This window comes from Biomphalaria glabrata, chromosome 3, assembly GCF_947242115.1.
Source record: "Biomphalaria glabrata chromosome 3, xgBioGlab47.1, whole genome shotgun sequence".
Taxonomy (NCBI): domain Eukaryota; kingdom Metazoa; phylum Mollusca; class Gastropoda; family Planorbidae; genus Biomphalaria; species Biomphalaria glabrata.
In genome coordinates, this window is record NC_074713.1 from 41,837,818 (window position 1) to 41,857,144 (window position 19,327).

Consider the following 19,327-nt stretch of genomic DNA (forward strand, 5'->3'; position numbering starts at 1 on the left):
ACAATTACACTATCTTTTTACCTCATTGACAGTTGGCCTATTGATAATATTTTTAGCACGGTTGGCATAGCGTAATGTGCTCAATGTTTCCCCATAGTTGACGTCTGCTGGTGAAATTGCTATGAGAGAGAATAGAAGAAAAAACTTTTAACACGGAAATTAAGTCCAAACAAAATTTTTTAAAGTGCAATTTTAATTTATTGATATCAATTTTTAGAACAGAAATAAAAAGTTGAAAAATAAATGTTGTCAGGTAACAACAGATAAAGAAAGGCAAATAGTTGGACTAATTTAGCCAGCAGAAGTATTTGTACATAAAATGAGAAATATAACATTTTTTAACTATTTAATAGTTTTGTGACTTCTAGAAACAACAACAAAACTTTTTACAAACATACACAATGTGCAGTTCAATATTACTTTCAAAAGCTTTAATCTTCAATGAAGCAAGATGCCACTATCTTTACATTCAAGCTTTGGCTTCTTATATATACATGAAATATATATGTTTTCTTTTGAAGTTTTTCAAATGCTGATTTGGTCATATATTATATTCCTTATAAAATATGTGTACATTGTTTTTGTTAAAACACTAATGGTTAGGGTTAATAGTCATATATCAATAAAAGATTCCATAAGAAAAATACTCACTAGCAATCATAATAGTCTTAGCATTTCCACCAAGGCTGTCTTTGAGTAGCCATGTTAAAACTGAGTCTCTGTATGGAATAAAAGTATGTTTCCCTCTGCTACCAGACTCTGATCTTTCAGCTGTTTATAAAAAAAAAAAGGGAATGTTGTTTGTTTATTAATATTATTATTGAATTATCTTTAAACATTTATAAAAGTTTAAAAAAAAATTTTTTAAATAGCTAGTATTTAGACAAAGTGTTTTCATCTATTAAGTCATGGTCGTAAGGATTTTTTTTACATTTAATCCAGAAACATTAAATAAAAGGAAATAATATAAAAGTCTAAATTATTGGTTTCACAAAAAGCCTTCGTACCACCCTAAATTTAAAAAGACAAAGTAATAGTTCTACAGGAATAGAAAAAATATAAACTCTTCATGGACTCACCTAATAAAGAGATAACATTCCCCAAACTGACTAAAGATTTGTTGATGCTACCTCCTTCCTTCAAACGTATGCCTGTAGCACCTGATGCATCAGCTCTCTCACTAGCAAGATTAAGCCAAGACAAGAAACTCAAAAATAATTGAAATACAGAAGAGAAGAGATTTTAAGTTTGTAACATTTTTCTCCACCCATCATGCCACTAATTCTCATGAATTTAATGTCCATGTTTATAAGGATGGAAATGTATATCATTCTTCTATTCATACATACATAATCTACTTTGCTGCAAATTACTTTGTGGGTTTATTTAAAACAGATGTTGAAATCTAGTACTATTCAAATGAGTAGCAAAATGTGTTAAGTACACAAAATAAATTACAATGCAAAACTGAGTAAAAAGTCACTTTAGTATTGTTTCACTTCTAACAAAAATTTGTAGATACTGAAATTTATGTCTGCATTCATTTTTAGAAGCCCCCGAAAGGGGAAAAGACGCTATTAGTTTTGTGTGAAATGTCTGTCCGTCCGCCCCGTTTAGATCTCGTAAACTATAAAAGATAATGAAAATCCGACATCACAATATTTTAGTCCATTCAAAGTTCTGATGCAACAGCTACTTTTTTTTTTCTGAAAGCAAAAAATCTAATTTTTTAAATCACTAATGCAAGCAGTTTTTTAAAGAGAAAAAGCTATTTAGTATGCATTATAAGTTAGACCTAATTTAAAACGAATAGTAATCTTATAAACTGCATTTTCTTGAACATTTTCTAATTTGTGGAATTTTTTATTTTTTTTAAATTTTTTTTTTTAGGATTTGAATAAGAGATTGAGCCTTTCAAAACAATTACATCAATTATAAGACTTCAGTTAGGCCGGGGAGGCGCAGTAGCTGAGCGGTAAAGCGCTTGGCTTCCGAACCATGGGTCCCGGGTTCGAATCCTGGTGAAGATTGGGATTTTCAACTTCGGAATCTTTGGGCGCCTCTGAGTCCACCCAGCTCTAATGGGTACCTGACATTAGTTGGGGAAAAGTAAAGGCGGTTGGTCGTTGTGCTGGCTACATGACACCCTCGTTAACCGTAGGCCACAAAACAGATGAACTTTACATCATCTGCCCTATAGACCACAAGGTCTGAAAGGGGAACTAGTTAGGCCAGGTTCACATCTAACTTTGCATTCACTTGCACCTATCCTTGATCTGCTAGACCAGCGGTTCTCAACCTTTTATGCTCGTCGACCCCTTTTTACCCCCCCCAACTCTGTTGCGACCCTCCCCACACACACACATGCAGAAATAGAAGAATAGACAATAACAATCCATATTTTCGATGGCCTTAGGCGACCCCTGGCAAATCATCAATCGACCCCCAAGGGGGTCACAACCCACAGGTTGAGAACCCCTGTGCTAGACCGTTGGGTCACTACACAAGATCTCACAACCTTTTTTCTCCATTCTTATCTCTCATTTGTCTTTCATATAATTTCATTCGGATGTTCTTTTTGAAAATATTGAAGCCTGCTTGGGAGGACCACTTCAGGAGCCGATTTTGAGTTTGTGTTTCCACACAAACTGTCTTTTGTAACCTTGTTTTTTTTGTATTTCGGTGTTCTAGTTTGTCTGTGGTCTCACCTTCCAGCCAGATCTACAAGGTTGATTTTACTCTGTCTTTCACTGGGCAGACCATCTAGATATCTGGCCTTCATAAAAAAAAGAAAAGAAAAATCTCACTAAATTGACAGAAGAATAAAATAAAACATAATAACCATTAATTAGTTACATATAATATCATTAAGCTCAAAACATAGCACACACTCATATATATCCATATTTACTTATAGGGCAACATGCAAAAAAGACTATTAGCATTGACTGGAAGGATGCTGAGAAATTGCATGCTGGTCTAGATGTTAACATCTGCACAAGACTAAGCATACATAGCATCGCAGTAGTCATTGAGAAAAAATATGAAAGAAACAAAAAGCTTTTTAGTGGAAGTTGCAAAAACATCTGGCCAGTTCTGACCTATCCTGCTCAAATTCTTGTTAAAATTTTTTTTTCAAAATGTTATACATGTTTTGGATGTTAAAGATAATCTAAATCCTAGCCCAAATCTCCAAAGACTGATGATGGATAGCAGCGGGCAGGGTAGGAACCAGGGACCATCGAGACAACCGAACAAAAGTCCCAGATGCATACTGCACAACCAGCAGCCATCCCTATATTTCTGTATGGAATATAACACAACTTCCACTAAAATTCTTTTAGAGGTGAACTAAAGAGTGAGTTAGTTGAATCTAAAGTTCTACCATATAATTGAATAATCTTGTAACAGATCCACTAAATTTCACTTCCATATGGAAATCTGTTGAGGACCAATGTTAATTGTCCATTTAAGTCAATTGTTTGGAGCCTGATTATTGCTATTTCAGTTGCTATTACGTCCGCTATTGTTTTTAAAATAATTTTCAAACTGGAACAAGACCACTTTCCTGCTTTATTTAAAACTGGGGTATTCTTTCAAAAATAAAGTCAAATGAAATATTATATGTTAATTATGTCAGGAGACATAGTAATAGGGATAGTTTTTCTGGAAATTGGATAAGAACTTTTCCATTTCTCAATTTTTCTGCTCTTTTTTTCATTTCTTTCAGGAAGGGAGGGATTTTGGATTTATTCTCTCATCTTTGGACAATATGTCAGCATTGTCTTCTATTTCAATTGGGATATTAGTTTTCTAGTGGTTGTTGTTTAGGTTGTTTTATATAGAAAGCATCAGAGATTTTACTATGTTGGAAAAGTTCATGATGTCAAAGACTACAGTACTAAAGCATTTATTAATATATCATATGAATAGCTTTGATATTGATTCCCAGTTCATTTAAAAGCATTATTTTAATTAATGATGACAAAGTCATAAGAATATCATAGTTACTTCCCTTCCCCATTAGTCTGGTCAACTTGTTTTTGTTTTAATTAATTCACTACAGATGTCAAGCCCTCATCATAGAGTAGTTCACATTTACCAGCTGTTACATTCATAAATATGAATTACAACCACATCCCAGCTGGCTGCCATTAGTTACCTGTGTAAAGGTGATGGTAAATATAGCATGAGACCTACTGCTGACATCATTCATGTTGGTGGAGGCTGTGGTTCTGTTGCTGTTTCCTTTCTTCATCAAACTGGCCAAAGCTTCGTAAGTAATCACAGAATGCTTGGATAAATCTGAACAGATACACACACAATTTTATATGTATCATTTTGAAAGTATGGACTTAGATGTACTATTTTCTTTCTTTACAATGTTTCTCATTTTTTAACCCAATGAGTGCGGAGCGTCTATCCCATAGACCAGTGATGCCCAACCTTATTTGGTCTGAGGGCCATTTTAATTTTCAGCATTCGTGTCGCGGGCCATATCACCAAAAAGAAAAAAATGTAATATACAATGAGCTATTTTTAATAGTTTTATTTGTGGACCTACTTACATAATTTAATGTGATGCATGAAGTTTATCCAAAACCATCTTCTGAATATCTGGCTGCATAGATGAAACACCAAGTCGGAGCACTAAATCTAGATGTTCATCAGTAAGGTAACTTGGTTTTCGCCCGTTTCTTCATTGAAAAAATTTGTTCCCACAAATAAGTGCTTGTAAACATTGTGATCATCCTTAGCGCTTGTTTTCGAAGATTTGGAAACGCTTCTGCAGGTAACATGGAGTAGAAGTCAATGGTCTGCATCACTTGAAATTTGTCAAGCAGGGATGTCTGGCTTTGTAAGTCAATCAGTTCCAGTTGCAGATCCGTCTGAGCACTTGACACATCAGCAGCTAACGAATTTCAATAAGACGGATTTCATTTTTTAAATTCTGAAAATCCACAAATCTTTCACTGAAAATATTCATCAAGAGCCTCAGATGTTGGATCATTCTTTCTTTAGGGAAAGACATATTTAGATGCTTATCATTTTGTAGAGTGGTACAGGCTGGAAAGTGGACAAGATTCACCTTTTCCGCCTTTCCCGCACTTAACTGTGAAATAGAACGTCTTTATATTCGGACTCTATTTGTGTCAGAAAATCTTTGAAAGTTTTGTGATTCAACGCCAGTGATTTGATGAAATTTACAGTGTTGAGCACAATCATCATCACATGGTCCAGATTCAAAAACTTTCTACAGAGATTATGTTGGTGAATAATGCAGTGAAGCCGCAGGGGTTCAGTTCCATTTGACTCAACAACTTTTTAAATATCTCTTTCTGTCATTCCCCTGTGACATCCAACCATATTTCTAGCGCCATCAGTAGTCACTCCAACTAATTTATTCCAAGGAAGAGCAAGGTCCTCTATGATGGCTGACACTTCTTTCAACAGGTCTTCTCCAGTTGTAGTCCCATGCATGCTCCTTATAGCTGCAAACTCCTCTGTTATATCAAAATTACTGTTTGTACCGCAAATAAATACCAAGAGTTGCGCAGTATCAGTTATGTCAGTGGACTCATCAGCAGCAATAGAAAACATTTCGAATTCTGCTGCTCTGTCTTTTAATTGTGAATGAAGATTTACCCCCATATTTTCCACTCGCCTTGTAATTGTCATTCGAGAAAGGCTGACAGCTTCTACTGCATTCTGCTTTTCAGGACACATTTCTTCCATCACTGCTAGCAAGCACTTTTTTACACATTCACCATCGGAAAAAGGCTTCATTGCTCTACTTAAGATGTGAGCAACTCTGTAGCTGGCCCTTATCGCAGACTCATTTTCTTGTCTCTTTTTGTTAAATATTCTCGACAATCCCCCAATCTCTAGTCGTAAATTGGCAATCTTGTCTTCGGGGCTCAAACCAAGAATGCCACCATATGTGTTTATGTGTTTGGTTTCATAATGCCTTTTAATGTCATGTTCTTTAAAAACAGCCACACTTTCTTTACAAATCAAACATGTTGGCTTACTATCATATTCCACCAAAAAGTAAAGATCTGTCCACATTTCTTGAAAGTTTCTACATTCAGAGTCCACTTTTCGTTTCTCTCCCATTTCATTCAATCACAAACGTGAAACACTGCGGTACCAATTACTTTGATATCAAAAGAACACCACCCAAACGATGCATTAATGTTCTGTCAAGGTGTCAAGAACACGGCTAGCTCAAGACAGTAGCGTTATTTTTTAATAATTAAAAATAGCAGTCTAGTTTTATCGTCATTGAAAAAAAAAACTACACTTGTGTTCTTACAAGTAAAAAAAATATTTACTACGAATATTAGAATACCAAACCTAAAGACGGAATTCATCAAAGAATGAGTGAGAAACCTAACTGAATGAGAATATTTTTTCCACATTCTTTGTTTTTATTTTTTTTTTATTTTTACATTTTGTTCCAATGCTTTGGCGGGCCGGATAGAACCACGTCGCGGGCCGGATCTGGCCCACGGGCCGTAGTTTGGGCATCGCTGCCATAGACGGTCTGACTGCCCCTAAACGCACGGTCTATCCCATAGACGTTCATACCCTACCTTTGTTTCGTTGCATTTTTAAATTAAACTTTTTAACTAACAACAGTGGAACTATTTTTACTTTATAAAAGAGTTCTTCATCCTTTGTTTACATAGAAATTAGAAGCTTTTGGCTTTATTTAGACATTCATTTTTACTTTTTTTTACGATGTAAAAAAATGTCGCCATGACTACGCTAGTCTAAGACACACCCACAATGTTGACTACTGAAGAAACTTTATAATTATTCTAAAATTTATCACAAATAAATAGTAATAATGAAGAATTTGATCTAGATATATAGATTAGAATCATTAGATCCAAGTAAGTCTAAATTTAGTGTATATATATTATTAGTATTTAGATCTAAATTTATTATTGTCAGTAGGCTAGGTGTAGAATGTAGATCGAGATTGACTAGATCTAAGCTTTTATCTCTAGATTTAGACTCTAGATCTAGATATATCTCTAGATCTAAGCTTATGATAAAGAAAAAGAAAGGAAATGGTAGATCTACATCAAATAATCATCCACTGTGGGCATTTTTTGCCCATTTTCTTTTTTTTTTTAGTATTGTTTATCTGTAAAAATCTACAACATCATGGCTATGCTTGTCCGAGACACACCCACAATTTTTACAACTGAAGAAGCTTTATAATTGTTCTATTTATACTTCTATGAATAGTAATAATGAAGATTTAGATCTTGATCTACATTTAGCATAGGATGAAACAGACTTGGACATTATTAGCATTTAGATTTAGATATAGTATTGTCCTTAGGCTTAGGCTAGGTCTGAAATGTAGATAAAGGTTGACTAGATCTATGCTTTTATCTTTACACCTGGGTAGATCCCTATAGATCTAAGCCTAAGATAAATGAAAACAACAGAAATGGTAGATCTAAATCCAATATTCATCTACCATGCTGGGCTTTTTCTTGGTATATTTTGTAGCAATTGTTATTTAGTATTGTTTATCAGTAAAAATCATCGTCATCACCATGACTATAGGCCTACTTATACAGGTTCAAGTTGCACTCTGTCTTGTAAGTACTCCAAAAGGTTTACTACTAAATAAAAGTGAAATATAAAACTATTCTAGCTCCATAATTTATTACAAAGGAATAGTAATAATGATCTAGGTCTAGATCTTAGGTATAATGAAATAGAATTTTTATTGTCCTTCAGCTAGTTAGAGATTTATGCTTTGATCTCTCGCTAGCCTATGTCTTGCACTGGTCTAGTATTAGAATGAAAGATGTTCTAGGCAAATAAAAAGAAGATAAATCTAGATCTATATCCCATTGATTCAAATTTACATAATATTTGAGTACATTTAATTGATAGATTTAGTTCTGGTATCTATTGTTATTGGTAGAAATAGTGCTATATTTTTTCCTTTTTCTGACTAAAAAGCCATGTAAAAATAATAATATAATCAGTGATTCATCATCTTTTATTGACTGTTTTATCACATTTCTTTTTGAAAAAGATGTCAGTAGTCTAATATGATGTTTCAACAGTAATGCAAAGATCAAAATCTATATTTAGGTCTCAGAAGTTCTAAAGCTGGCATCCATTTTTTTTTTGAGTCATATTATGTAGATTATAATTTGTATCTTATATTTAAATAGAAAGATGTTAACATTTTCACATTCTCCATTCATTTACCTTTACTTTGATACCAAATATGTTACTATAGCTTCATTGGTACTTGAATAATAAATTTTTGTTTTAGGCATGTTTGGAACATTTTCTTTTTTTTTCCAAAAAAGTAGCATTTTTTTGAAAAAAAAAACAACACAGCACTCAATGAGTTAAAGTAACTAACTAAAAAAACATTCAGGCTATATGTTTGAGAATATAGTAAATAGATTCATTTTTGCTAGAAGATTGTTAGCTAAATGGACAAAATGAACAATATAAGTGCTTATAGTTCTAATTTTAAATAACTGTCTTTATATGACATAAAAAAAAAGAAAATCTTAATTTCTTTCGTGTTATGTAGAGGAACAAATATATGAGCAGGTGAATGCACAACCAGGTTACACAAGACTTGTATCCTAAAACAACACAAAATTATAAGAATAAAAGCATTACCTTGAACATAAGGACCATCCCTAGGGTGCTCTCGGACACGAAGATTGTGTGTTGACTTTGTGTAGTTGCTGTTGACATTCTTCAACAAGTCTCTCACTTTCTCATTGTAAATCTCTAAGTAACTAAAAATAGGCAGATTTCAGAATGGAGGTCTTTTAGAATGGCACAAATCTGATCATTGACAACACACCATTTATTTTTAAACAATAAATTAATACCTGACATGAATTTGATATGAAGCTGTGTTATCACTTAATCTTGAGAAAAGTGCCTAAAATAAGTAAATGGGAATGATTATATAAGATGTATATAGTTTATAACTAGTTATTTGGGATATTGACAAAATAAGATGTATTTAGTTTAAAAGTAATTATCTTGAAATTGATAAAATAAGATGTATTTAATGTAAAATTAATTATTTGGGACATTGATAAGGTAAGATTGTAATAGTATTTTATGTAAAAATAATCTCAGTTAATGTACTTTTTTTTACATAATTTTTTACATTATTATTACTATTTTATGTTTTTATTATTACTATTGACAATCAATTTAAAAATAAACAATTAAAATATACAATTTTACCATGTTTAAACATTTTTTAGCAACATAATATAAAAGTTTAAAGTTAAATACATACTTACATTGCAATATCTAGGTATTAAGCCTGGGTCATCCTGTAAATCAGACATGCAATTAAGATTATATAACAACAAATTTAATTTCCAATAATAAAACAAATCATTAAAAAAAAATTATCTAACATTACCATAAATAATTACCTAGATTTTGATCAGTAATCAATACAAGGTAATATGAGAAACTGACCTCTGAACCCATCATGGTGTGTGTTTTGCCTGAGCCTGTCTGACCATAAGCAAATATACAAATGTTGTAACCATCAAATGCTGACTGAACTACATCTTCCCCTAAACTTGTGAACACCTGAAACAAGGAATACAGAATCAAAATATATATTAAATGGAAATAATGTTTCTTAGACTTCTAATGTAAAAATAAAATATTTAATAGATGGCCTGAAAAATCTGTCTATGAAACATGAAAAAAAAAAAAGAAAGAGATTAAGCTAAGAAATATTTTTAATAAATATTTTTAATAAATATATATATATATATATATATATATATATATATATATATATATATATATATATATATATATATATATATATATATATTGTTATAAACTTGGTGGTGGCACAGAGAGGGGTAGTGGTGTGTGTGTAGTTAGCCGACGCAAATCGCCCCAGGCCAGCGCTAGACGAGTGGTCAACCGTGACGAGTTACGACGGTCAGCCGAGACGAGTGTCAACACGGCGGTTCGGGAAGGATCGACGGCGGTCCGGGAAGGATCGACGTCGTGAACAGAGCTCAGGAGCGTCACGAGAGTTGTAGTCATCTGACCACCTAGAAACGTCGAGCGGCATTCTGTCCGGTTCGAGAAGGCCAGTAGGGACCCTATATAAGAGTGGAGGTGTCGCAGTCAAGACGGTTCAGAAAGCGGGTTCACGACAGGAGTTCAGAACACGGTCGACTACAGCACAGTTCAACGGTGTGGTTCTGTACGGAGCATTACGACGGTTCAGTGCGGAGTACTGTCAAGTACAGTTGAGACGACCGGCGTCTTGATCTTGGTCTGTGATCGAGTCCGACACAACGAGCCCAAGTGTGTGAAGTCAGTCCCGAACTGTTGAACCCAGTGCAAGCCCGGAACGAGACGGAGAGGCCGGTGCAAGACTTGATACGGCGGAACGGTGTTATCGGAGAGATATTTGTTACCGCAGAGCTATTTGTACTGTTCTACGTGCTGCCAATTGTACAGTATTGGCTGTTATTTATGGACATTAAACCTTTACGTTATTTTGGAGCCCTGACTTGTCAAGTTCTGTAAGTTGGTGGTGTATGGTGCAGTTTGCAGAGAGCCTGGATAGTGAGATTCGTAACAATATATATATATGTATATATATATATATATATATATATATGTTGTTTTATATAGAAAGCATCAGAGATTTTACTATGTTGGAAAAGTTCATGATGTCAAAGACTACAGTACTAAAGCATTTATTAATATATCATATGAATCGCTTTGATATTGATTCCCAGTTTATTGAAAAGCATTATTTTAATTATTGATGACAAGATCATAAGAATGTCGTAGTTACTTCCCTTCCCCATTAGTCTGCCTACCATTTATATATATATAAAATCCTTTAAAAAAATAGGTTATCTAAAGGGGAAGGACTCTACCCATTAAACTATATCTATCAATAATGTACAAGTTATTTCCCTTATTTGATATCAAACAAATTCATGTTTTGTTAAGTACAATAACTAATTCTTTTAAGTATCATTGATAGTATCAAACAAAATAATTAATACTTTTTAAAAATTAATTCATGTCTTATCCATGCCAATGAATAATTGTGCAAAGTTTCTGAGAATAGATGTGGGAGAAATAATGTGTACACACTTTTTACCAGACAGACAGAGTGAGTTAATATTAGCTTTGTAAAACCAGTACAAGACATGAGTAGATGAATAATGAAACTAAGTAGAAACTACATTTTCAATTGTTACCAATAACTAAAATAATGAAAAACTGCCTACCACTTCTTGACTGACATAGTGAGAATCATTCTCATTGACTGACCAGAAAGAATGGTCAAAAGTAAACTCTCTGACCTTCAAGGCATCTCTGCCAACATCTCCTTCAGCAGCATGTTCTGAAACCTACATAAGCAAGACAAAACAATGAGATGACAACTATCTTACAGCATCAGCAAGACAAAACAATGAGATGACAAATATCTTACAGCATCAGCAAGACAAAACAATGAGATGACAACTATCTTACAGCATCAGCAAGACAAAACAATGAGATGACAACTATCTTACAACATCAGCAAGACAAAACAATGAGATGACAACTATCTTACAGCATCAGCATTAAAACAAAATAATCATGACAGTGTGTAGTCTTTACATTTGGGATTGACAACGGAGCTAAAAAGCTTTGCTTGTGTCTAAGGGTGAAGGAGTCCTTTTATTTAATGGATAGATTTATGGTTGTGAATTTCTGCATGATATTAAATATGTCAAGATTAATTGAGATTTATAAAGATGATATTACTTTCTGACTTTGTGAGACAGTTTTAGATTAAGATAATTAATATAAACATCTCTTAAGAAATTCCCAAGAACATGGCAACACTTACTTTAGGATTAACAATCCTTGTCTTCTCCCCTTCCATCTGAATAATAACCTGACTAGATAAGCCATCCTCTCTGTTGACAAGAACAAAGAAAAATGTGTTTAAACCAACTAAGTACATACATAGCCTAAATTAAACACAAAAAAAAAAAAAATGTATGATAGTCATTTTACATCCATATTCATTTTCTGTACAAAGCATAATAAAGCATTCTGGTATTTCTAGTGATGAAACTAAAAGACAACATAGAATAAATGTTCAAAAAGGTCAAATTGTAGATAAGAGTATGATGTAGCAGTCATCTCCCTGGTGCCCTGAGTGAAAGGAATTCATGATTCCCATTTCAACTTGGTATTCACCAATACTTGCACATTTTTAAACATGTTTAAGCTTCTGACTAAATTTGTAGTTGCACTTTATCTAGTGTAGTATCTAGATAACAGACACTAATGTGAAGTTCTAGTACTGTGGGGGTTTACTCTCAGTGATCCAAACATGAAAACCAATTGGGGAAGTTGCACTTAGAATGTATTTCTGTGGCCTATTTGGTTTATTGTGAAATGGTTCCTTTAGGTTATATATTATATATAATTTTAAATGAATGGTTGTTGAAGTCATGTCTCTCTTATAAAGAGCATAAAGAAGGTGCCTGATGTTTTTAACGTCTGTACCAGACTTGCAGAATTTCAATTAGACAGGTCATAGAAGTCATTTGTTCTTGACTTATGTGGAAACAGTTGAATTACATGCAACCACTTGGTTTCTATTCAAAGCATTTCAAAGAAAAAGAGCCAATCCAACCCTTACTTAAACAGAGTTAGATTATCAGACTCTATAAAGAAAGAAGTAATTTTATCTCAGTTTTACTTTAACTAACTAAAGATGTTCAAGATATTTTATTCAAACAAGCTTAATATCAGTTTAAAATGTTGTTATCCTTATACAAAAGTTGCTGATGTTTTTATGATTTATGATCTAGCAGGCTATAATACATTTTTATTAACATTAGCATAGCATGTTGACATCTTACAAACTTATCAGAGCAGAACAGCAGGGGTGGCCTTGAACTTAAACAAAATGGGGTGAAAAGAAAATATTTTCAAAATAAGATTTTGAGCAGAAAAAAATAAAACAGAATAAAACTTTAAAAAGAAAAAAATAACTCTAACAGAAACTATTTGAAATGATATTGCAATTTGTGGTTCTCTTTTCAAACTCCAAACTATCTACTAAAAAGCAATATTAATTCTGTATTATAGTATTTTTCAATGAACTCAATACAAACACTATTAGACATTTTAATATTATAGGTCAACATACTTAGATGTAGATAAACATCTTGAAGACTAAGCTAATAATAGAATGTATTGATCTTATGCGTTTGTGTGAGGTTAAAAGATAAACGTCTGTGTCTATGTAGTGTGTGATAAAAGATGTGTGTAGGTGTGTGTGTGTGTGTGTGTGTGTAGCAGCAGCTGGACCAGCACTAAGTATGCCCACCTAGCTCACTTCAAAGAATGTCTTTTATCCAATGTCAATACATAGCATTCCAAACTGAAACAATTAATTGATAAAATAAATACTTGATGCTAAGATGTAGGCCTAAAAATAGTTCAACCTGATCCCAAAATACTTTGTTTAACCAGGAGTTGCAATGATCAACTAGAAAAGAGTAGAAATTATAATCTAAAGAAAAATGTGCATTTCAATTCAACTCAACATTTAAAAATACAAATATCTGACGTAGTGATTGGGTTCCAAATGCAAAATGCCTTCCTGGTCTTGTGGTAGAGGCAAACTGGATTGTCGTCTCGATGACACCAGGTTTGAACTTTGCCTGACAGACACCATTTTCACTGCCCTGAGAGAGGTTTGGGCTAAGATGTGATAAACTTTAATTCTAAAGGAACATCACAAATAAAAACAATATAGTCATGTCATAGTTACATAACTGGTGTTGTCTATTTGTAATGCAAGGTTGGTTTATTATGAATTTACTTTGAATTGGCAAAATTGGAGTGAACTGTTGACATTTTTTAAACAAGTGTACATGCCTTAGTAACAAATCTTGTCCTTCAATGAACTAGCTTCTTCTTACCACTGGTATCCCAAAGATGATAATGATAAACCAAGGCAATGGTACATTTAGGATAACTCTCTCTGAAGTACATTAGCAATATTCCATTCCATAAGACCCAAACTAACAAGAGAACTATGCCTGTTTCTTATATGAAATTCAAAGTTGGTCAAATAAACTGATCTGCTACCAAAATAATTAAAACTGAGTATTTCCAAGTTCTAAATCTGTTGAAAGCAGAAATGTTTAAATAAAAATATTATTATATGCCTGGCTCCAGCCAGCTCTAATAAATGTATAACATTTGTTGTAGAAAGAATCTATTTTGAATGATGTGTGAGATGTATCACTCTGACCTTTTTTCAGCAGAAACAATAAAACTTTACATCATCAGGTTCAAAGTCTAAGAGAGAGCTCAAAAGGAAACTTTAAAAATAATAATAAAGTTCTGATTTAGAATCCATAGTCTATAGATATGATACCCTAAGAAAATACAACAATGTTTACACTCTTTCAGTGTAGCAAGCATGGGAAATGTACAGCAGTAGTCTATGAAAGTTGAGGCCATGCTCCTTTAGACATAGGAAAAAACGTAAGCCATTTCATCTTTGAATGCCCCTTCCTAATCCACCTTAGGCAGACCCTACTACCACTACAGCCCAACATAACCAACACTCTGTACGGCAGTGCTGAACAACTGAAGAGAACAGCACACTATTTTTCCTTGGCACAGTCTGCAAAAGAGCTTACAGCTCAGCAGCAAAAAGCTGGCTAGAAGAAGGACAAGACATGAAAAATGGAACTTCAACTACAGATTTGAAACAAAATATCAAAGATAAAAAAACAATCTATAGTAGCAGACAGAAACAACAAAAGTGTTTAGTTGACATAAATCAAACAAAAAACTTATAAAAATAAAAAATTCTAATGTTAATAATAATATTAATGCAGGTGTCAAACGATGTCCTTGATGAGACAAATAATCACACAGAATTTCTATTAGTTCAGTGTATTGTACGTGTTTGTTGGATTGTGAATCACAGCATATTGATGGATTAGTTACGTTTGTACAATCAATATGTGTGTCCTGTTATAGCCCTTGTCACAATCACAGGCAAAGAATGTGTTTCAATGAGGTGGCAGCAGCTGCTGACACTCTTCAGAGGCTCTCACTCCTGCCAAATGATTCTTGTGTAAAATAAAATAACAGCACTTCCAGCTTTAATGTCCTTTTTTTTTTAAATACAAATTTTATAATATAATGAAATATAAGATGAATGAATTATAGTATAGTGAAAAATGAAATAAATCCAACCAACCCTGTGGTTATATAGTTCATGCTACCAAGCCACATTGCTTCCTTAACTAAAAGATAAGTTTTAATTCTTTTTTTTTTTTAATTAGATGTATCAATTAAAAAAGTCTTTTTTTTAATTGAGAACCTAAGCTGATCTGAATCATCAATAAAGACAATTATGTTTATTTTGGTAAGTGATTGTTTAAAATCTTACATTTCTGAAAATAATAAAGAATTCAAAGAGCTCTCTGGATAGCAGAAATATAAACTTACTTTATCCAACAGATAATCTTAACCTAAACTTACATTATCCAATAGATAACCTTAACCTAAACTTACATTATCCAATAGATAATTTTAACCTAAATTTATTTTATTCAATAAATAATCTTAACCTAAACCTACTTTATTAAATAAATAATCTAATATAAACACACTTTATCCAATAGATAATCTAATAATCTAGCATATATATATATATATATATATATATATATATATATATATATATATATATATATATATATATATATATATATATATATATATATATATATATATATATATATATATATATATATATATATATATATATAAAATGAAAGAGGGAGTTGTAAAACAAAGAATGTAAAATATTGATCCATTAAAAGACTTTTATCACAAAGACCAAGACTTAAGACAACTGAATAGTTATCCAATGACTAATAAAAACAAAAATATTAAGGTTGGCCTATATGCTAAACCATAACTTTTTAAACAATGCATTTTATAATATTTCCATTTGTTCTCTGTAGACACATCTGTTTCTCAAGCTTTCCATTACACTGTATTCATATTATGAACATCAAAGGTAACAGCAAGATGGCTACGTCAAATGTGGCAAATGTTACTAAAATAAATACTTGATCATGTGTGAGCCAAACGCTGTTGTTAAAATAACCTCAAAGATCTTGAACTTCAAATACATATCATTAGTAAAATATTTTTGTAGAATCCATCTAGCCTAAAAAATGTAACAATGTTTACCCACTTTCAAAGCAGTAAAATGAAAACATGGTAAACATTCCACTAGTTTCTGAAAAGTTGAGGATAAGCTCCTATAGACATTTGAAAAATGGAAAGACCTCTCCCCTTTCTTTCATTTACACTTGCCAAGAATGTTGCAAGAATGAAACATTAACTCTTTCAACCCACCGCTGATTTAAAGCATTGAAGTATACAATGTAACAGCAAGTTAAATAATATTTAAGTTTGTTATACATGACAGTTATACAGGACTGTTATACAGGACTGTTAAAAAGGACAGTTATATATGACTGTTATATAGGACATTTATACAGTTATATTGTTCTGTATAACAGTCATGTATAACTGTCCTGTACAACAGGACATAATTTTTGCCTGTTATACAGATCTGTTATACATGACTTTTATATACGACTTTTATACAGAACAGTTATGCTTGACCGTTATACAGGAATGTTATACATGACTGATGAGGAAAAAGCAGACAAAAGAGAAGAGGAAAAATGGCTTAGATTTGATCTCTTACCCCCAGGCAATATGAGGACCATTACAGTACCCCATTAAGCCACATCTTATTTTACGAGATAGATGACGTTCTGCAATTTAGGTAATTCTTCTCATGCATCCAACATATGACTAATACAATTACCTCCCTTTGACAAACACTTTCAACCAATCAAATACTACATATATATGATGATTTCCAATATTTTATTCTCTAATCCTAACCTCAGAAGCAATCCAAGAAAGAAATATACACTCATATTGCTGACATTTTTTGTTAACAATAGATCTTAAAACAGATGAGAGTTCTCTTACAGATGAATATTAGAAACTAACAAATACTGCAACATAACAATCATGATAGTAAAATCTTACATTCAATATATCATAAAAATTCTACTGTCTAGCATTATTTAAATAGAATCTTCTAAATGACAGACTTTTTTTCAAGTAGGAATATCCTGCAAAGAAAGTCTAAATCTATTATTTACACACACGAGAATTGGACCACCTAACGTTCCAATTACAAGAAAAACAATGCCTATTATAAGCTATCCTGACATGACCAACACATAATTTTTGCCTCAGAAATGGACACAACAAAATGAGATCAGAAGCTAAAATTCAGAACTAGCAAACTTTCCCTTATGGAGCATTGCCAGAGAATGCTTACCATGTCCTTTAAAACTGCATACTCTATTAAGACTCTGGTCCCAAATCCTCCTATAGAAGAAAAACTATATGGAGAACTGCCTGATCTCAAAACCACTGTGCAGTTCATCTCAGATTACTGATCTGAACTCTCTGACATATTGAGAATGAAAAAGAAGAAGATTTACATACACCTAATTTGAAAAGCCAGATCTACAACAGCTTGGGTTTAGGGCATGGAGAGGAAAGGCCCAGGAGAGATCTGAATGGAAGGTTGTGTTGAAGCAGGCCCGAGCCCTCCATGGGCTGTAGCACCACTGGGATGGATGGATGGATAATTTGAAAAGCAATTTCCAGTCACTAAAGTAAGGCAGTCAAGAAAAGACTTTTCTTTCTTTAGATAAAGTCATGAAAGTTTGTTAACTTTCTTTTGTTTTCAAGTAGCTCTAGGCAGTCTAAGTCTTAATTAGGATACAAAAGGGGAGACAAGAAACAAGTGAGGGTCGGTCAGTGAATAATTGTAGTTTTAACATGCATAATGATTTTCTGTTATTTCAATATAAAATTTAATTTTATATTTCATACTGATAACTGAATCATTTATATTAGTATTCAGAAAAATAACTGCTGTGCTTTGCCTATTAAATAGAACTCATAAAGTACTACTTCATCCCAAATATCTAACATGCATTACATTTATTTGATTTATATAAATCTAAAATCTAGATTTACATCAAATACTGAATAATAACTAGGTCTAGATCTAGTTTTATTAGTATGAAGTATTCTTAATTATTAAAGTAAGTCGGTATTGTATTGTAAGTCTACTTGAGTTTGAGACTTAAATACTTCATTTCACTATCACTATATTTAATATTACATTATTAGTGATTAGTCCATCTATTCAGTCTAAGGCTAAGGCGACTAAATTAATACTAAATAAGCATTATAACTATAAAAAGGGTTGCCATATTTCAAAATATTTGCAGAGAATATAAAAATAATAAAATATAATATGATAAATATGATTATTAATATTATTATGATCATGCATGTTATAATCTAGATCTAGACAAGATTTAGATCTAGTCTAGATTTTTTTTTATTTCAAAGTCAAAAAAATAATAATAGTTAACTTAAATCAAAAGACAACAAAATCAAACAAATTACAAAAGTGTGTAGATCTAGTGACTAGATCTATGTCTAGTGTCAAAAGACTGAAAAGTAAAATTTTTTTTCAAAAAAAAAAGTATGGTTCACCTCAAATTGAGAGGTCGCACTCTCACTGCAACTTTAACAGAAGTCATATTTGGAATTTTCTATCAACAATATAAATTTAGAAGAATGTAAGTTTTCTTTCATATTGAAACCTTTGATGAATTACAAAAATATTAAGCAGTATCCCATGCAATGGTATCCATTATTTCTCTAGAAAAATACAAAAAACGCCATTGTTGTTTAAGTCAGTGTTATGACATGTGATCTATCTATAAAAAGATGTGACCGGTGATTACAGAAAAAAAAGTAGCCACTAAACATAGTCTGAATTAGTTCACGTTACTATGAATTATGATGATGGATTGATGGTCATTCGTTTAAAAAAAATAATAAAAAATAATAATAATAAATAGATCTACACTTTTAAAGATTAAATCTATTTTAAGAAGCTAGTTAATTTAGATTTTTTTAAAGTGCAAGTTTACACGCAGCACAGCAGAGTTCAAACCCATATAGTGGCTATAGGCGTCAACCCATGCTTTATTAGACGAAAATAAATCCAAAAACTAGATCTAAATACCACTGACTCATTCACTGGAACCGCCAGAGCTTTATTTTAACATTTGTAGGCCTATTAATTTAA

General features: G+C 32.3%; 1 protein-coding gene across 1 annotated transcript in view; it reads right to left on the bottom strand.

The window, feature by feature from the left end:
* The window catches only part of LOC106055400 (kinesin-like protein KIF16B), a 36,240-nt gene extending 17,296 nt beyond the window's left edge, over nt 1–18,944 (bottom strand). Inside the window, exons 1-12 of the mRNA XM_056025135.1 lie at nt 18,727–18,944; nt 11,915–11,984; nt 11,307–11,429; nt 9,505–9,621; nt 9,321–9,353; nt 8,895–8,947; nt 8,677–8,798; nt 4,163–4,305; nt 2,709–2,776; nt 1,080–1,180; nt 652–771; nt 22–119 (exon numbers count right to left, since the gene is read on the bottom strand). Of these exons, the coding sequence (XP_055881110.1) occupies nt 22–119; nt 652–771; nt 1,080–1,180; nt 2,709–2,776; nt 4,163–4,305; nt 8,677–8,798; nt 8,895–8,947; nt 9,321–9,353; nt 9,505–9,621; nt 11,307–11,429; nt 11,915–11,984; nt 18,727–18,773 (1,095 nt within the window). The 5' untranslated portion in view covers nt 18,774–18,944. The remainder of the gene's footprint in view (nt 1–21; nt 120–651; nt 772–1,079; nt 1,181–2,708; nt 2,777–4,162; nt 4,306–8,676; nt 8,799–8,894; nt 8,948–9,320; nt 9,354–9,504; nt 9,622–11,306; nt 11,430–11,914; nt 11,985–18,726) is intronic.
* Nucleotides 18,945–19,327: the final 383 nt, after the last annotated feature.